This window comes from Oncorhynchus kisutch, linkage group LG5 (assembly GCF_002021735.2).
Source record: "Oncorhynchus kisutch isolate 150728-3 linkage group LG5, Okis_V2, whole genome shotgun sequence".
In the NCBI taxonomy this organism is placed as follows: Eukaryota; Metazoa; Chordata; class Actinopteri; order Salmoniformes; family Salmonidae; genus Oncorhynchus; species Oncorhynchus kisutch.
The window spans coordinates 44275677-44290275 of record NC_034178.2 but is presented as its reverse complement, the minus strand read 5'-3'; the positions used below and the strand labels follow the sequence as shown (position 1 = coordinate 44290275).

Sequence of the window (14599 nt, the reverse complement as noted above, 5' to 3'; positions counted from 1 at the left end):
GGTCTACATTTTTTTTCTTCCTGAGGTCTTGGCTGATTTTGAAGTTTGAAGTTTGAGTTTGAAGGTAGGCCTTGAAATACACCCACAGGTACACCTCCAATTGACTCAAATTGTGTCAATTAGCCTATCAGAAGCTTATAAAGCCATGGCATCATTTTCTGGAATTTTCCAAGCTGTTTAAAGGCACAGTCAACATAGTGTATGTGAAATTCTGACCCACTGGAATTGTGATAAAGTGAATTATAAGTTAAATAATCTGTCTGTAAACAATTGTTGGAAAAATGACTTGTGTCATGCACATAGATGTCCTACCCGACTTGCCAAAACTAGTTTGTTAACAAGAAATTTGTGGAGTTTTTTTTTTTTTTACTCCAACCTAACTGTATGTTAACTTCTGACTTCAGCTGTATATGGGGCAGCAGCCTCTAGGTGCAGGGTTATGTAACCGGGTGGAAGCTGGCTAGTGATGGCTATTTAACAGTCTGATGTCCTTGAGAGAGAAGCTGTTTTTCAGTCTCTTGGTCCCAGCTTTGATGCACCTGTACTGACTTCTCCTTCTGGATGGTAGCAGGGTGAACAGGCAGTGGCTCAGGTGGTGGTTGTTCTTTAACTTTTTGGCCTTCTTGTGACATTGGGTGCTGTAGGTGTCCTGGAGGGCAGGCAGTGTGCCCCCAGTGATGCGTTGAGCAGACAGCACAACCCTCTTGAGCCCTGCTGTTGCAGGCGGTGCAGTTGTTGTACCAAGAGGTGACAGGATGCTCTCAATTGTGCATCTGTAAAAGTTTGAGGGTTTTAGGGGCTAAGCCAAATTTCCTCAGCATCCTGAGGTTGAAGAGGCACTGTTGTGCCTTCTTCACCACACTGTCTGGGTGGACCATTTCACATTGTCAGTGATGTGTATGACGAGGAACTTGAAGCTTTCTACCTGCTCTACTGCGGTTTCGTCAATGTGGATAGGGGCATGCTCAGCTGCTTTGTTTTGACGTGTTTCTATGAACTTTACGGATACCATTTGGATTTTTTGTCTACCTGTTTTGATTGCGTTTGAGCCTGTGGATTACTGAAGAAAACAGGTGAAAAAAATAGGTTTTTGGATATAAAGACTTTATGGAACATTTATTGAGTAAATGAATGTCTTCTGATTGCCACCATATGAAGATCATCAAGGGAGGGAGATTCATTTTATCTCTTTGTAAGTTTTGTAACGCTTCTGCTTGGCTGGTTACTGTTTGTAATTGGATTAACAAGAAGTTCATCTTTAAACCTATGTAAAATATGTTTTTCAGAATTTTTATAATGAGCATTTCTGTATTTGAAATTATTCAAATACAACAATACTGAATGGACTTTTATTTTAACTTAACCTCTTGAAGCTAGAGGGCACTTTTTTTGTTTGGAAAAATAATGTTCCCAAAGTAAATGGCCTATTTCTCATGACCAGATGCTAGAATATGCAAATAATTGACAGATTAGGATAGAAAACGCTATGTTTCTCAAACTGTAAAAATATTGTCTGTGGGTATAACAGAACTGATATTGCAGGCGAAAGCCTGAGGATAATCCAATCAGGAAGAGCCTCTTATTTTGAAACCTCTGTGTTCCTATGCATGCCTGTCCTCTATTTAAAGGGATATCAACCATATTCCTTTTTCTGTGGCTTCCCTAAGGTGTCAACAGTCTTTAGACATAGTTTCATGCTTTTATTTTGAAAAATGAGCGTGAAGGATCACATTGCGTAAGTGGAGAGGTGGGGGCTCTCCGAGTGAGTTTGTGCGCAATTGAGTAAAGCGGCCATTGTTCCTCCAGCTGTTATGGAAAAAGCTACACACTCGGTTGATATATTATCGAATATATATTTTAAAAACTACCCGTGGAATGATTATAAAAAACGTTTGACATGTTTCTGTGGACATTATGAAGACTATTTGGAATTTCCGTCTGCGTTGTCGTGACCGCTTTTTCCTGTGGATTTCTGAACATAACGCGACAAACAAACTTCGGTATTTTGGGTATAAAAATAATCTTTATGGAACAAAAGGAACATTTGCTGTGTAACTGGGAGTCTCGTGAGTGAAAACATCCAAAGATCATCAAAGGTAAATGGTTCATTTGATTGCTTTTCTGATTTTCGTGACCAAGCATAATTTCAAAATCTGAGACGACAGGGTGATTTAACAAAAGGCTAAGCTCTGTTTCAAAATATTGCACTTGTTATTTCATGAATATGAATATTTTCTAGAAATATTATTTGACTGTTGCGCTATGCTTTTCAGCGGTTGCAGACGAAAATATCCCGCTACAGTTATTGGTAGTGTCAAGAAGTTAATACATCAATAAAATCAATTTGGCCTCAAATAAATAATGAAACATGTTCAATTTGGTTTAAATAATGCAAAAACAAAGTGTTGGAGAAGAAAGTATAAGTGCAATATGTGCCATGTAAAAAAAAAAATTAAATAAAAAATTAAGTTACTTCCTCAGAACATGAGAACATATGAAAGCTGGTGGTTCCTTTTAACATGAGTCTTCAATATTCCCAGGTAAGAAGTTTTAGGTTGTAGTTATTATAGGACTATTTCTCTAATATTTGTATTTCATATACCTTTGACACTTGGATGATCTTATAGGCTCTTTAGTATTGCCAGTGTAACAGTATAGCTTCCGTCCCTCTCCTCGCCCCTACCTGGGCTCGAACCAGGAACACATTGAAAACAGCCACTCTCGAAGCATCGTTATCCATTGCCCCAAAAATGCCATATCCCTTGCAGAGCAAGGGGAACAACTACGTCAAGGTCTCAGAGCGAGTGACGTCACCGATTGAAACGCTATTAGCGTGCACCCCGCTAACTAGCTAGCCATTTCACATCGGTTACACTAGCCTAATCTGAAGCACAGCAAAGAGCTGCTGGCAAACGCAGGAAAGTGCTGTTTGAATGAATGCTTACGAGCCTGCTGCTGCCTACCACTGCTCAGTCAGACTGCTCTATCAAATATCAAATCGTAGACTTAATTATAACATAATAACACACAGAAATACAAGCCTTAAGTCATTAATATGGTCAAATCCGGAAACGTATCATTTCAAAAACTTTTTTTTCTCTTTCAGTTAATTACAGAACCGTTCGGTATTTTATCTAACGGGTGGCATCCCTAAGTCTAAATATTGCTGTTACATTGTACAACCTTAGATATTATGTACATTTCTGGCAAATTTATTTACTGTCTTTGTTAGGAATAAATGGCCTTCACACAGTTCGCAACGAGCCAGGCTGCCCAAACTGCTGCATATACCCTGACTGCTTACAAGAGAAGTGACACAATTTCCCTAGTTAAAAGAAATTCATGTTGGCAGGCAATATTAACTAAATATGCAGGTTTAAAATACTTGTGTATTGATTTTTAAAAAAGGCATTGTTTTATGGTTAGGTACACATTGGTGCAACGACAGTGCTTTTTTTCGCGAATGCGCTTGTTAAATGATCACCCGTTTATCGAAGTAGGCTGTGATTCGATGAGAAATTAACAGGCACTGCATCGATTCTATGCAACGCAGGACAAGCTAGATCACTACCCATGGTTGATATTACTAGTTTAACTAGTGATTGTTAAGGTTGATTTTGTTTTTTATAAGATAAGTTTAATGCTAGGTAGCAACTTACCTTGGCTTCTTGCTGCACTTGCGTAACAGGTAGTCAGCCTGCCATGCAGGCTCCTCGTGGAGTGCAATGTAAAGGCAGGGGGTTAGAGCTTTGGACTCGTAACCCGGAAGGTTGCACGATTGAATCCCAGAGCTGACAAAGTTAAAAAATCTGTCGCTCTGCCCCTGAACAAGGCAGTTAACCCACCGTTCCTAGGCCATCATTGAATATGAATATGTTCTTAACTGACTTGCCAAGTTAAATACAGGTAAAACCCTTTTTTTTTTTTACAAATCTGCCACAATCTGTGTCCAAAAATGTAGATTACCGATTTGTTATGAAGAACTTGAAATCGGCCCTAATTAATCGTCCATTTCGATTAATCGGTCGACCTCTACTCGTAATAGTCCTTTTGGTATTGCTCTGCTCTCTCAAAACACCTCATTTGAAAATGTAATTATTTCTCTAGGCCTACTTGTCTATAATATTTAAATTATGAAATCATTTAGGTTACTACAATATTTAGGCCTGCTTTAGATTTTTTTTTTAACATCAATTTCACATCAATTTCAGCCAAATTATTTTCATTGAATTAGAGGGTTGCACACCTCAAATTGATATATCAATTTGAGTATTTTCATAACACTAGAGTTATGGATGTGAACGGGTCCCAAAAGAAACTGCAAATGACACTGCCTGTCCAAATCAGCGTTCTCTCTTCACTAGATTATAATTTTACATACTAGCACTCAATGGACAATTATTTTGTATTTATTTGCTATTGTTAAATTAACCTTCCAACTTGGTCATAAACACAGGAGGACAGATGTGAGTATCAAAGCAAGTTATATCTGGTTGATTTGAAGAGCCTTATTTTGAGACTTTGTATCCTATGTTTGTAGCAACAATAATATTACATTTGTAAATTTGGAAGGTCACCTGTAGTCTGTACTTCAAAATACATACATACATACATTCAAGGTCAATTTGAAAGTAGTTTAATTAGGAAAATAGCAATTTTAGTTTCATGCACAGGTTGACCATGCACAGTTGACCATGTGCTGCTGTAGAAATATAGAATGGCCGTCCCCATTCAAGTCAATGATGGCATAATGGGTGGACTGGCGAGCATTGCGAGTGTACCTATAGGTGTAAAACTAGGTTGAAGATAACATATCATGAAGATAACCTAGGAGCAGAGCAGGAAGTGTACCCATCCAATATGTGCTGTGACTTGTTGATTTCAACTCAACTGACATATAAACAAAAATACATTCTATTACATGAGCCACATCAGTAAACTTTTGAAATAATTTTCTATATTCGCATGAAATTATTGCACCACAATACCAGGCAGCCTTTGCGAGTGTACCCATGACTTTACCAGTCAAATTTCCAGGGATTGGGGTTCCAAGCCTGTTTTTATTGATTATATTTGTGTGCTGCTGCAGCAGCAGCAACCAGTGACTAATTTGCTACAACTTTTTCAGCAAGGAGCAACAAAGCTATATCATATTGTTAAAGGTCCAATGCAGATGTTTTTCTCTCTCGTAACAATTAAGTACCTTACTGTGATTTTGTTTATTTTTAACTTCTTAGCAAAGACATTTCTCAAGCAAGAATATTGCTAGGACTATTTGGGAGTGGTCTGAGTGTAAGCTGAAAACTAAACTCAGCAAAAAAAGAAACGTCCCCTTTTCAGGACCCTGTCAAAGATAATTCGTATAGAATTTTTAAAAATCTTCATTGTAAAGGGTTTAAACACTGTTTCCCATGCTTGTTCAATGAACCATAAGCAATTAATGAACATGCACATGTGGATTGGTCGTTAAGACAGTAGGCAATTAAGGTCAGTTATGAAACCGTAGGACACTAAAGAGGCCTTTCTACTCTGAAAACACAATAAGAAAGATACCCAGGGTCCCTGCTCATCTGTGTGAACGTACCTTAGGAATGCTGCAAGGAGGCATGAGGACTGCAGATGTGGCCAGGGCAATAAATTGCAATGTCCGTACAGTGAGACGCCTAAGACGGCGCTACAGGGAGACAGGACGGACAGCTGATTGGCCTTGCAGTGGCAGACCACGTTTAACAACACCTGCACACGATCGGTACATCCAAACATCACACCTGCGGGACAGGTACAGGATGGCAACAACAACTGCCTGAGTTACACCAGGAATGCAGAATCCCTCCATCCGTGCTCAGACTGTCTGCAATAGGCTGAGAGTTTGGATTGAGGGCTTGTAGGCCTGTTGTAAGGCAGGTCCTCACCAGACAACATCGGCAACAACGTCGCCTATGCGCACAAACCCACCGTCGCTGGACCAGACGGGGCTGGAAAAAAGTGCTCTTCACTGACGAGTCACGCTTTTGTCTCATCGGGTGATGGTCGGATTCGTGTTTATCGTCGAAGGAATGACCGTTACACAGAGGCCTGTACTCTGGAGTGGGATCAATTTGGAGGTGGCGGGTCCTTCATGGTCTGGGGCGGTGTGTCACAGCATCATCGGACTGAACTTGTCATTGCAGGCAATCTCAACGCCGTGCGTTACAGGGAAGACATCCTCCTCCCTTATGTGGTACCTTTCCTGCAGGGTCATCCTGACATGACTCTCCAGCATGACATTGCCACCACGCACAGAACGAGCAGAATGGCTGATTTCAGTGTTCTGCCATGGCCAGTGAAGAGCCTGGCTCTCAATCCCATTGAGCACGTCTGGGACCTGTTGTATCGGAGGGTGAGGGTTAGGGCCATTTCCCCCCCCCCCCCAGAAATGTCCGGGAACTTGCAGGTGCCTTGGTGGAGGAGTGGGGCTAACATCTCACAGCAAGAACTAGCAAATCTGGTGCAGTCCATGAGGAGGAGATGCACTGCAGTACTTAATGCTGCTGGTGGCCAAACCAGATACTGACTGTTACTTTTGATTTCTATCCCGTTGTTCAGGGACACATTATTCCATTTCTGTTAGTCACATGTCTGTGGAAGCTGTTCAGTTTGTGTTGAATCTTATGTTCATACAAATATTTACACATGTTCATTTTGCTGAAAATATACGCTGTTGACAGGAGGACGTTTCTTTTTTTGTTGAGTTTAGCCGTTATTGGTAGAGAGGATTCGAGCTCACTTACTGGTCTAACTAATTTAGCACCAAAACAGGCTGAAATGTTAAGTCTTTTCAAACAGCTCTTACACTAAAAGGGGATTATCATTTTCACAAAGAGGAAATGTAGCCTATACAGTGCCTTCAAAGTATTCCTACCCCTTGACTTCTTCCACATTTTGTTGTTAGAGCCTGAATTCAAAATGGATTGCATTTTTTCTCTCACCCATCTACACACACTACCCTATGTGAGAGCATGTTTTTAGAAATGTATTGAAAATGAAATGCAGAAATATCTAATTTACATAAGTATTCACACCCCTGAGTCAATGCATGTTCATCACATTTCGCCACGATTACAGCTGTGTAAGTTTCTCTTAAGAGCTCTGCACACCTGGGTTGTATAATATGTGCACTTTTTAATATTCTTCAAGCTCTGTCATTTTGATTTGTTTATAATTGCTAGACATGCATTTTCAAGTCTTGCCAAAGCTTTTCAAGTGGATTTAAGTCTACTGTAACTAGGCCATTTTAGAAACATTCAATGTCATCTTGCTAATCAGCTTGTGTAGATTTTGCCATGTTTTAGGTTAATGTCCTGCTGAAAGGTTAATCTGTCTCCCAGTGTCTGTTGGAAAGCCGACTGAACCATGTTTTCCTCTAGGATTTTACCCGTGCTTAGTTCTAATAAGTTTATTTTTTGTCCTTGCCATTGACAAGTATACCCATAACATGATGTCTCACTAGCATAGACAGTTTCAATTTAATCCATTTTTTAAAGTATTGTATTAAACATTCACCATATTTTTACATTTTAAGCATTCAGCAGACTCTTGTATACAGAGCAACTTACAGGAGCAATTAGGGTTAAGTGCCTTGCTCAAAGGCACATTGACAGATTTTTCACCTAGTCTGCCTGGTGATTCGAACTAGTGACCATTCGGTTACTGGCCCAACACTCTTAACCACTAGGCTACCTACTGCCAAGAAAATCACGTTTGTATTTGCACTGGGCCAGTAACCGAAAGTTACTGCAGAAATTGACTCGACAACAATGCCTGGCAATTCTGTCAGCTGTTCGTTCCACCCATTTTTATTTTTGTTCCCTAACCATTATGACGGTTATCTTATTTTCATGACTGTCTTCATCATAACCATCTGTTACACGATTATACGGTCATTGTGGCAGTGTCTGTTATGACCTGCTGCTGGGTACTCAATCACTTGTGTGAGTGGCTTTGAGTTCTATGCTGTGCGTTGTTGTGATCTAGCTATGTGTGCTGATTGAGCTGTGCTATGCTGTGCAGCGCTTCTAAACCGATGACGTTATGCCTCAGCTTAAAGCCGCAGTGACCCACTGTCTGCACGGGGAGGGGGAGGGGAAGGCTGGCTGGTCAGAGGGCGGATGGAGGGCGAGCAATAGTACGGCGGGTGGGTGTAAATGGTCGTCTGTCACACTATTAATGCAACTTGGCTGAGGATTCAGCCTGTTTCCCTGGGCTAGAGGACAGCCTGGCTCAAAGGGGGAGAACAACAATTTAGGCTAATTCAAATGTGTTGTGCCAATAACCTCTGACAGTGTAGTTTTCTGTGCATGTGTAAATATGAGATTGATTTTGCTTCTAGATGTTAGTGTGCATCATCTAGGTCTAGCTGTCATCAGTGTCCAACGTTCAGTTTGATCGTTTTTTTTCTCCCTCAAGGAAAACTGTTTCTTCCCCGTTCCTCTCTGTGTTTACTGATTCCCACCCCTCCCAGTAAAACAGAAAATGTCAGCAATATTGTGACCTTGGGCTTGTTCAGTCTATGGGTACAGAGTAGATGGATAAACTATAAAGGTCAATGTTTTTTTTTTCTCTAGCCTCACAAAACCCTGTGTTCTCCATCTCACTGACAGAGCCCATTTTTCTATGCCAGCAGCTCAGCTCTGCTGTGTATGTGTGAAGATCACTACTCTATTTAAATTACCCAAATGTCCTTGTCTCAGTTCTCTCCATTAGGGCAGTGTCTGGAGGTGTGATGTATAGTTGCAGTACAGGCCCCTGTCCCTTCCCATCACCCAGATCTATCAGATGAATGGATAAGCAATATTCCTGAGTTCCATTTCAACCCATTTGAATGCTATTAAAGCCATCCCCATAATGCAGAAGAGTTTGTCCCGTGCAAGGGGTTGTTTTACAGACCGGGCCTAACTCTGCTATTGAACAGGAGATCTCTGGGTGTTAGGCATCCAATAATCACTGTTGTACTACTTAACCAACAGTTATTTCTAACTGTACTGAGATTTGGTCTCCGTGACTAAAGAGGATGAGAGGGGGACAGAGGGAGTGTGTAATGAAAGCAGCGTTTATGTAATGAGCAAGAGAGTAAGGTGTGTGTTTGTGTGTGTGTAATGAGATGGAGTGTGTATTCAGCGAGGTGTGTGAGGGTAGCGAAATAAAGGGAGATGGTGTGCATTGTTATGAGAGGTAGGTAGTTTGTATGTAACCAGCATGTGAGTGATAGTTCAGAAGACAATGGGGGAGGGTGTTGCGTAATATAGGCTTGGGTGGTATCCAGATTGTCATACCTTCATACCATTCTTGTGCCATACCAGGATACCCCACTCCGCCTTTGTAATCCAAATGTTAGCAATGCTAACAAATACATGTAAAATCCCATAGAGCATGCTAATTAAATGCTAAAAAGCAAGGCTCTTGATCTGGGAGGGGATTCTCTGCTGTCATGTGAAGCTCGAATTTTTATTTTTTATTTATTATTTTTTTTTTTTTGGAAGAAGCTAACCACTTAGCTAGATGGCCAACTAGCTACTAAATTAGCAAACCAAATGCACCACTAAGAATTTAGCACATTTTTACACGGTTAACTTAATAGCTACGATATCTAGCGGGCGAACATTTGGTTGTGAATTCCATACTGTAACGCGATCACCTGGTGCGTGCTGAATAAGTGACTCACTCACAAGGCTCTGGTCTCGTCATTGTGACCTTGTAAACAAACACCTCACGACTGAGAACTACCGGTAAGTGTCATCATGAAAAATTGTGATGGGTGAAATGAAGAACGCAGTCCTTATCTCCTAGCGTGTATTGCAGAAGTTGACTTAAGTTATTTTTACTTAAAGTAGCTACAAATCTTCAAATTGATTTGAAAAACCATCCTGTGGCTAATTCCAAATACCCCGGTATACTGCCCAAGCTTAGTTGAATTGTGAATGGCAGGAAGGGATGGGTGTTTGAAATAATTTGACTCTTCAAATAGTATCAGGACTTTTTGTCAGATTCAAAACGTTTTTTTTATTTTTTATTTTAATTTAATTTTTAAACCTGAGCGCTACTGCGCAAAGATGAGACTTGTGCACTATTGCTACAGCTGCGGAGGGTATTGGTCGGCATATGTGCCGAGCAGACTGAGGGAGAGAGAGCTTGACTACAGCAAAACTAGAGAACTTGTAGCAACCACAGTATTGTTTATCATCCCATATAACCATGCCTGTCTTGCATGGAGTAGCCTAGAGAAGCTAGCTAGCTAGGCTTATTGAGGGCACATGCTGCTTTCTTCCCAATGCCATTCAGATAAAACAGCCTACCTGTTGGGTTGCTCATTGTAGCCTAGTCTTCATTTAGCTAACTTTTAATTCTGTAATTGTATTCCATCTTGCATTGCATTAGTGAACTTTCACTCCTCTTCCGCTTTGATTTGCCAACATAAACAAGCTACACGTGAAGGATACCGTTCTTTTTATGGGGCGCGCGGTGGTCATAACTACACTGAAGTTAATTTAATAAAACTAATTTTATATGTCTTGCTTTACCCTTATGTAACACATTTTTCACAAATGAATACTCCTACAAGTATTTGAATACTAACATCCGTTCGGATATTCAAATAACCGTGCACATCCCAACTGGCAGGCAGACTGCAGAGCTCTGTCTCACCTTTTTTAACTGGGTGAACTTCAGCACATCAGGATCTCAACCGGTCGTCTTCCTCAACTCTGGTTCTCGTGTTCGTTTAGGGGACAGTATGTTGTCACTACTTCACTCGCAGTCCAACCACAGCGCTTGGAATGAATGTGAATGAAGACAATTGAGTTTTTTTACACTAGCGCTGGCAGTTGGCTATACAGCAGATTAGTCATTTTCAGCCAGGTACTTTTTCTACTTTTCAGTTTGCTAGTCTGAGAAAAGCATGCTAAGCCCTCTTCCGCTAGAATGAACGATATGCATCTGAGTGAACGTGGTACCATCAGGTGTTTGGAAATTGTTCCCAAATATAAACCTGATTTTCTTTTTCTGAGGTCTTTGATTTATTTTGATTTTCCCATGATGTCAAGCAAAGAGGCACGGAGTTTGAAGGTAGGCCTTGAAATACATCCACAGGTACACCTCCAATTGACTCAAATTATGTCAATTAGCCTATCAGAAGCCTTTCCAAGCTGTTTAAATGCACAGTCAATTTAGTGTATGTAAACATCTGACCCACTGGAATTGTGATACAGTGAAATAATCTGTCTGTAAACAATTGTTGGAATAATTACTTGTCATGTACAAAGTAGATGTCCTAACAGACTTGCCAGAACTATAGTTTGTTAACAGGAAATTTGTGGAGTGGTTGAAAAACAAGTTTTAATGACTCCGACCTAAGTGTATGTAAACTTCCGACTTCAACTGTATATGTATTCAGACCCATTACTCAGTACTTTGTTGAAGCATCTTTGGCAGTGATTACAGCCTCAAGTCTTCTTGGGTATGACGCTACAAGCTTGGCACACCTGTATTTCGAGTGTTCCTCCCATTCTTCTCTGGAAATCCTCTCAAGCTCTGTCCGGTAAGATGGGGAGTGTTGCTGCACAGCTATTTTCAGGTCTCTCCAGAGATGTTTGATTTGGTTCAAGTCCGGGCTCTGGCTGGGCCACACAAGGACATTCAGGGACTTGTCCTGAAGACACTCCTGCGTCGTCTTAGCTGTGTCGTTGTCCTGTTGGAAGGCGAACCTTCGCCCCCAGTCTGAGGTCCTGAGCGCTGTTCAGCAGGTTTCCATCAAGGCATCTCTCTGTACTTTGCTTCGTTAATCTTTCCATCGATCCAGACTAGTCTCCCAGTCCCTGCCGCTGAAAAACATCCTCACAGCATGACACCACCGTGCTTCACCGTAGGGATGGTGCCAGGTGTCCTCTTTGGCATTCAGGCCAAAGAGTTAACTTGGTTTCATCAGACCAGAATCTTGTTTCTCATGGTCAGTCCTTTTTACTGAGGAGTGGCTTCCGTCTGGCCGCTCTACCATAAAGGCCTGATTTGGTGGAGTGCTGCGGAGATGGTTGTCCTTCTGGAAGGTTGTCCCATCTCCACAGAGGACACTTGAAGCTCTGTCCGAGTGACCATCAGGTTCTTGGTCACCTCCTGACCAAGGCCCTTCTCCCCCGATTGCTCAGTTTGGCCGTGCGGCCAACTCTAGGAAGGCCACTGTGCTCTTGGGGACCTTCGATGCTCCAGATATTTTTTGCTATGCTTTCCCAGATCTGTGCCTCGACACAATCCAGTCCCTGAGCTCTACATACAATTCCTTCAACCTCATTGCCAGGTTTTTATTTTTTACATGCACTGTCAACTGTGGGACCTTATATAGACAGGTGTGTGCCTTTCCAAATCATGTCCAATCAATTGGACTCCAATTGGACTCCAATTAAGTTGTAGAAACATCTCAAGGATGATCAATGGAAACAGGATTCACCTGAGCTCAGTTGAGTCTCATAGCAAAGGGTCTGAATACTTAATTAAATAAGGTATTTGTTTTTAATAGATTTGCTAAAGTAAAAAAAACAGTTTTTGCTTTGTCATTATGCGGTTTGTGTGTGGGTTGATGAGGGGACTTAAAAAAATTAATTTTAATAATGCTGTAACATAAAATGTGGAATAAGTTAAATGGTCTGAATACTTTCCGAAGGCAATGTAGCTGAGAAAATTCATCTTCAAAGGAAGCTTTAAGCCTGGTAAGTCAGCAGACTCCAACAGGATTCTTTAAAGGCCCAGTGCAGCCAAAACACATTTGTTCTTTTTTTGTATTTTATATTGTAAAACAGCTGATGAAACTGACACTAAAGTGTGATTAAAAAAAATATATATAATATCATTTATTTTTTTAAATCAAGTGTTTATTTCCTGAGTTGCTGGTTGAAAATACAATCTAACATTTGAATGTACCAGAGGCTACCAAAATGGAACTTGTTCGGTCAAAAAAAACGTAACCTCCCCCAGCCCGGGGGAGCCTGGCTGGCTACTTTTTTCTAATTGGCTGGCTACTCCATGTGCTTGTGGAAAACACTGCAATCGAATTTTCATTCAAGTTTCAACTTATTTTAGAATAGTTTAAACAGGGTGCTCAGGAGTGCTCATGTTAGCCTGTTTTGAAACTACTAGCTACCCCCACGGCTCTATCTGACCGTCACTAATCTTTCTCTCCCCTTTTCTCTCTAGATCTTGAATGAGTAAAGAGGATTCTAAAGCACAGCTATGCAGACGATCAAATGTGTTGTGGTGGGGGATGGAGCTGTGGGTAAAACCTGTCTGCTCATCTCCTACACCACAAACAAGTTCCCCTCTGAATACGTACCCACGGTAAGTACTTTATGCACACTGACACTCACACTGATACTGACTTTCACACACTGTCTCAAACCCCCCTCCCCCTTGCTCTCTCTACCCTTCCCCTCTCTCTCTGTTGCAGGTGTTTGACAACTATGCTGTAACTGTAATGATAGGAGGGGAGCCCTACACCCTGGGGTTGTTTGACACTGCAGGTAAAGTATGCTCCTCTTCAATGCCCTGTCTCATCGTGTGTCCTACTGATGACTAAGGGTAGCTAGGTTCACAAAGCTGTAGTAAAGGGACTGGTATTGTTATAGAAACAGCCTCCCATCAGCTGTGTTCTACACGTGTGTGTCCTTGCTATTTTAGACTGGGGTTTGTCTTGGTTTCTATACAGTGGAGAAGTTTGACTCTGCCTCAGTCTGCTCAGAGACACACCCTGCCTTCTCTGGACAGCCTGAATACTGACACTAAAGTCCCTTTGTGTGTGTGTCGGTGTGTGCATCGAAGTGCTTGTGTTTTAGAGTGTACCTAACAAAAGTTTGAACGCATGTTGGTTGTGTGTGTGTGTGTGTGTGTGTGTGTGTGTGTGTAACGTTTGTTTTCTCTCCAGGTCAGGAGGACTATGACAGGTTACGGCCTCTGAGTTACCCCCAGACAGACGTCTTCCTCGTCTGTTTCTCCGTCGTATCCCCCTCTTCCTTCGAAAACGTAAAAGAAAAGGTGGGTCTACGCTCCCCCTCTTCTTCTCATATCCTCCTTCTGCCTCTCTTCTAGTCTCTCCCTCCTCCACATATCACTCACACTCTAACCTATGTGTGTGTTCCAGTGGGTTCCAGAGATCACCCATCACTGTCCAAAGACCCCGTTCCTGTTGGTGGGGACTCAGATAGATCTGCGAGACGACCCATCCACCATAGAGAAGCTGGCCAAGAACAAGCAGAAGCCCATCACTCCTGAGACTGCAGAGAAACTGGCCAGAGACCTCAAGGCTGTCAAATATGTTGAGTGCTCAGCTCTCACGCAGGTAAGACCAGACACTCGCATACAAACCCACACAGACACGCGTACGCAACACACCCCAGCCTAGCACATTCAAGTCACTTCCACATATGTACACACACACTACCGTTAAAAAGCTTGGTCACTTTGAAATATCCTTGATTTTGAAAGCAAAACATTTTTTTGGGGTCCATTAAAATAATATCAAGTACACCTTGTTAATGTTGTAAATGACTATTGTAGCTGGAAACGGATGACTTTTTATTTT

At 41.5% G+C, this 14599-nt stretch overlaps 1 protein-coding gene across 5 annotated transcripts in view; it reads left to right on the top strand.

Moving 5' to 3' along the window:
- Positions 1-14599, top strand: part of cdc42 (cell division cycle 42) — a 30292-nt gene that overhangs the window by 6854 nt on the left and 8839 nt on the right. For 4 of the 5 annotated variants that reach the window (XM_020483371.2, XM_031825131.1, XM_031825132.1 and 1 more), the window contains exons 2-5: positions 13219-13359; positions 13469-13541; positions 13943-14052; positions 14159-14356. In XM_020483371.2, the coding sequence (XP_020338960.1) occupies positions 13255-13359; positions 13469-13541; positions 13943-14052; positions 14159-14356 (486 nt within the window). In that variant the 5' untranslated portion in view covers positions 13219-13254. Of the gene's footprint in view, positions 1-12692; positions 12735-13218; positions 13360-13468; positions 13542-13942; positions 14053-14158; positions 14357-14599 lie in introns of those variants that run through there. The other variant, XM_031825133.1, reaches the window with a different exon arrangement.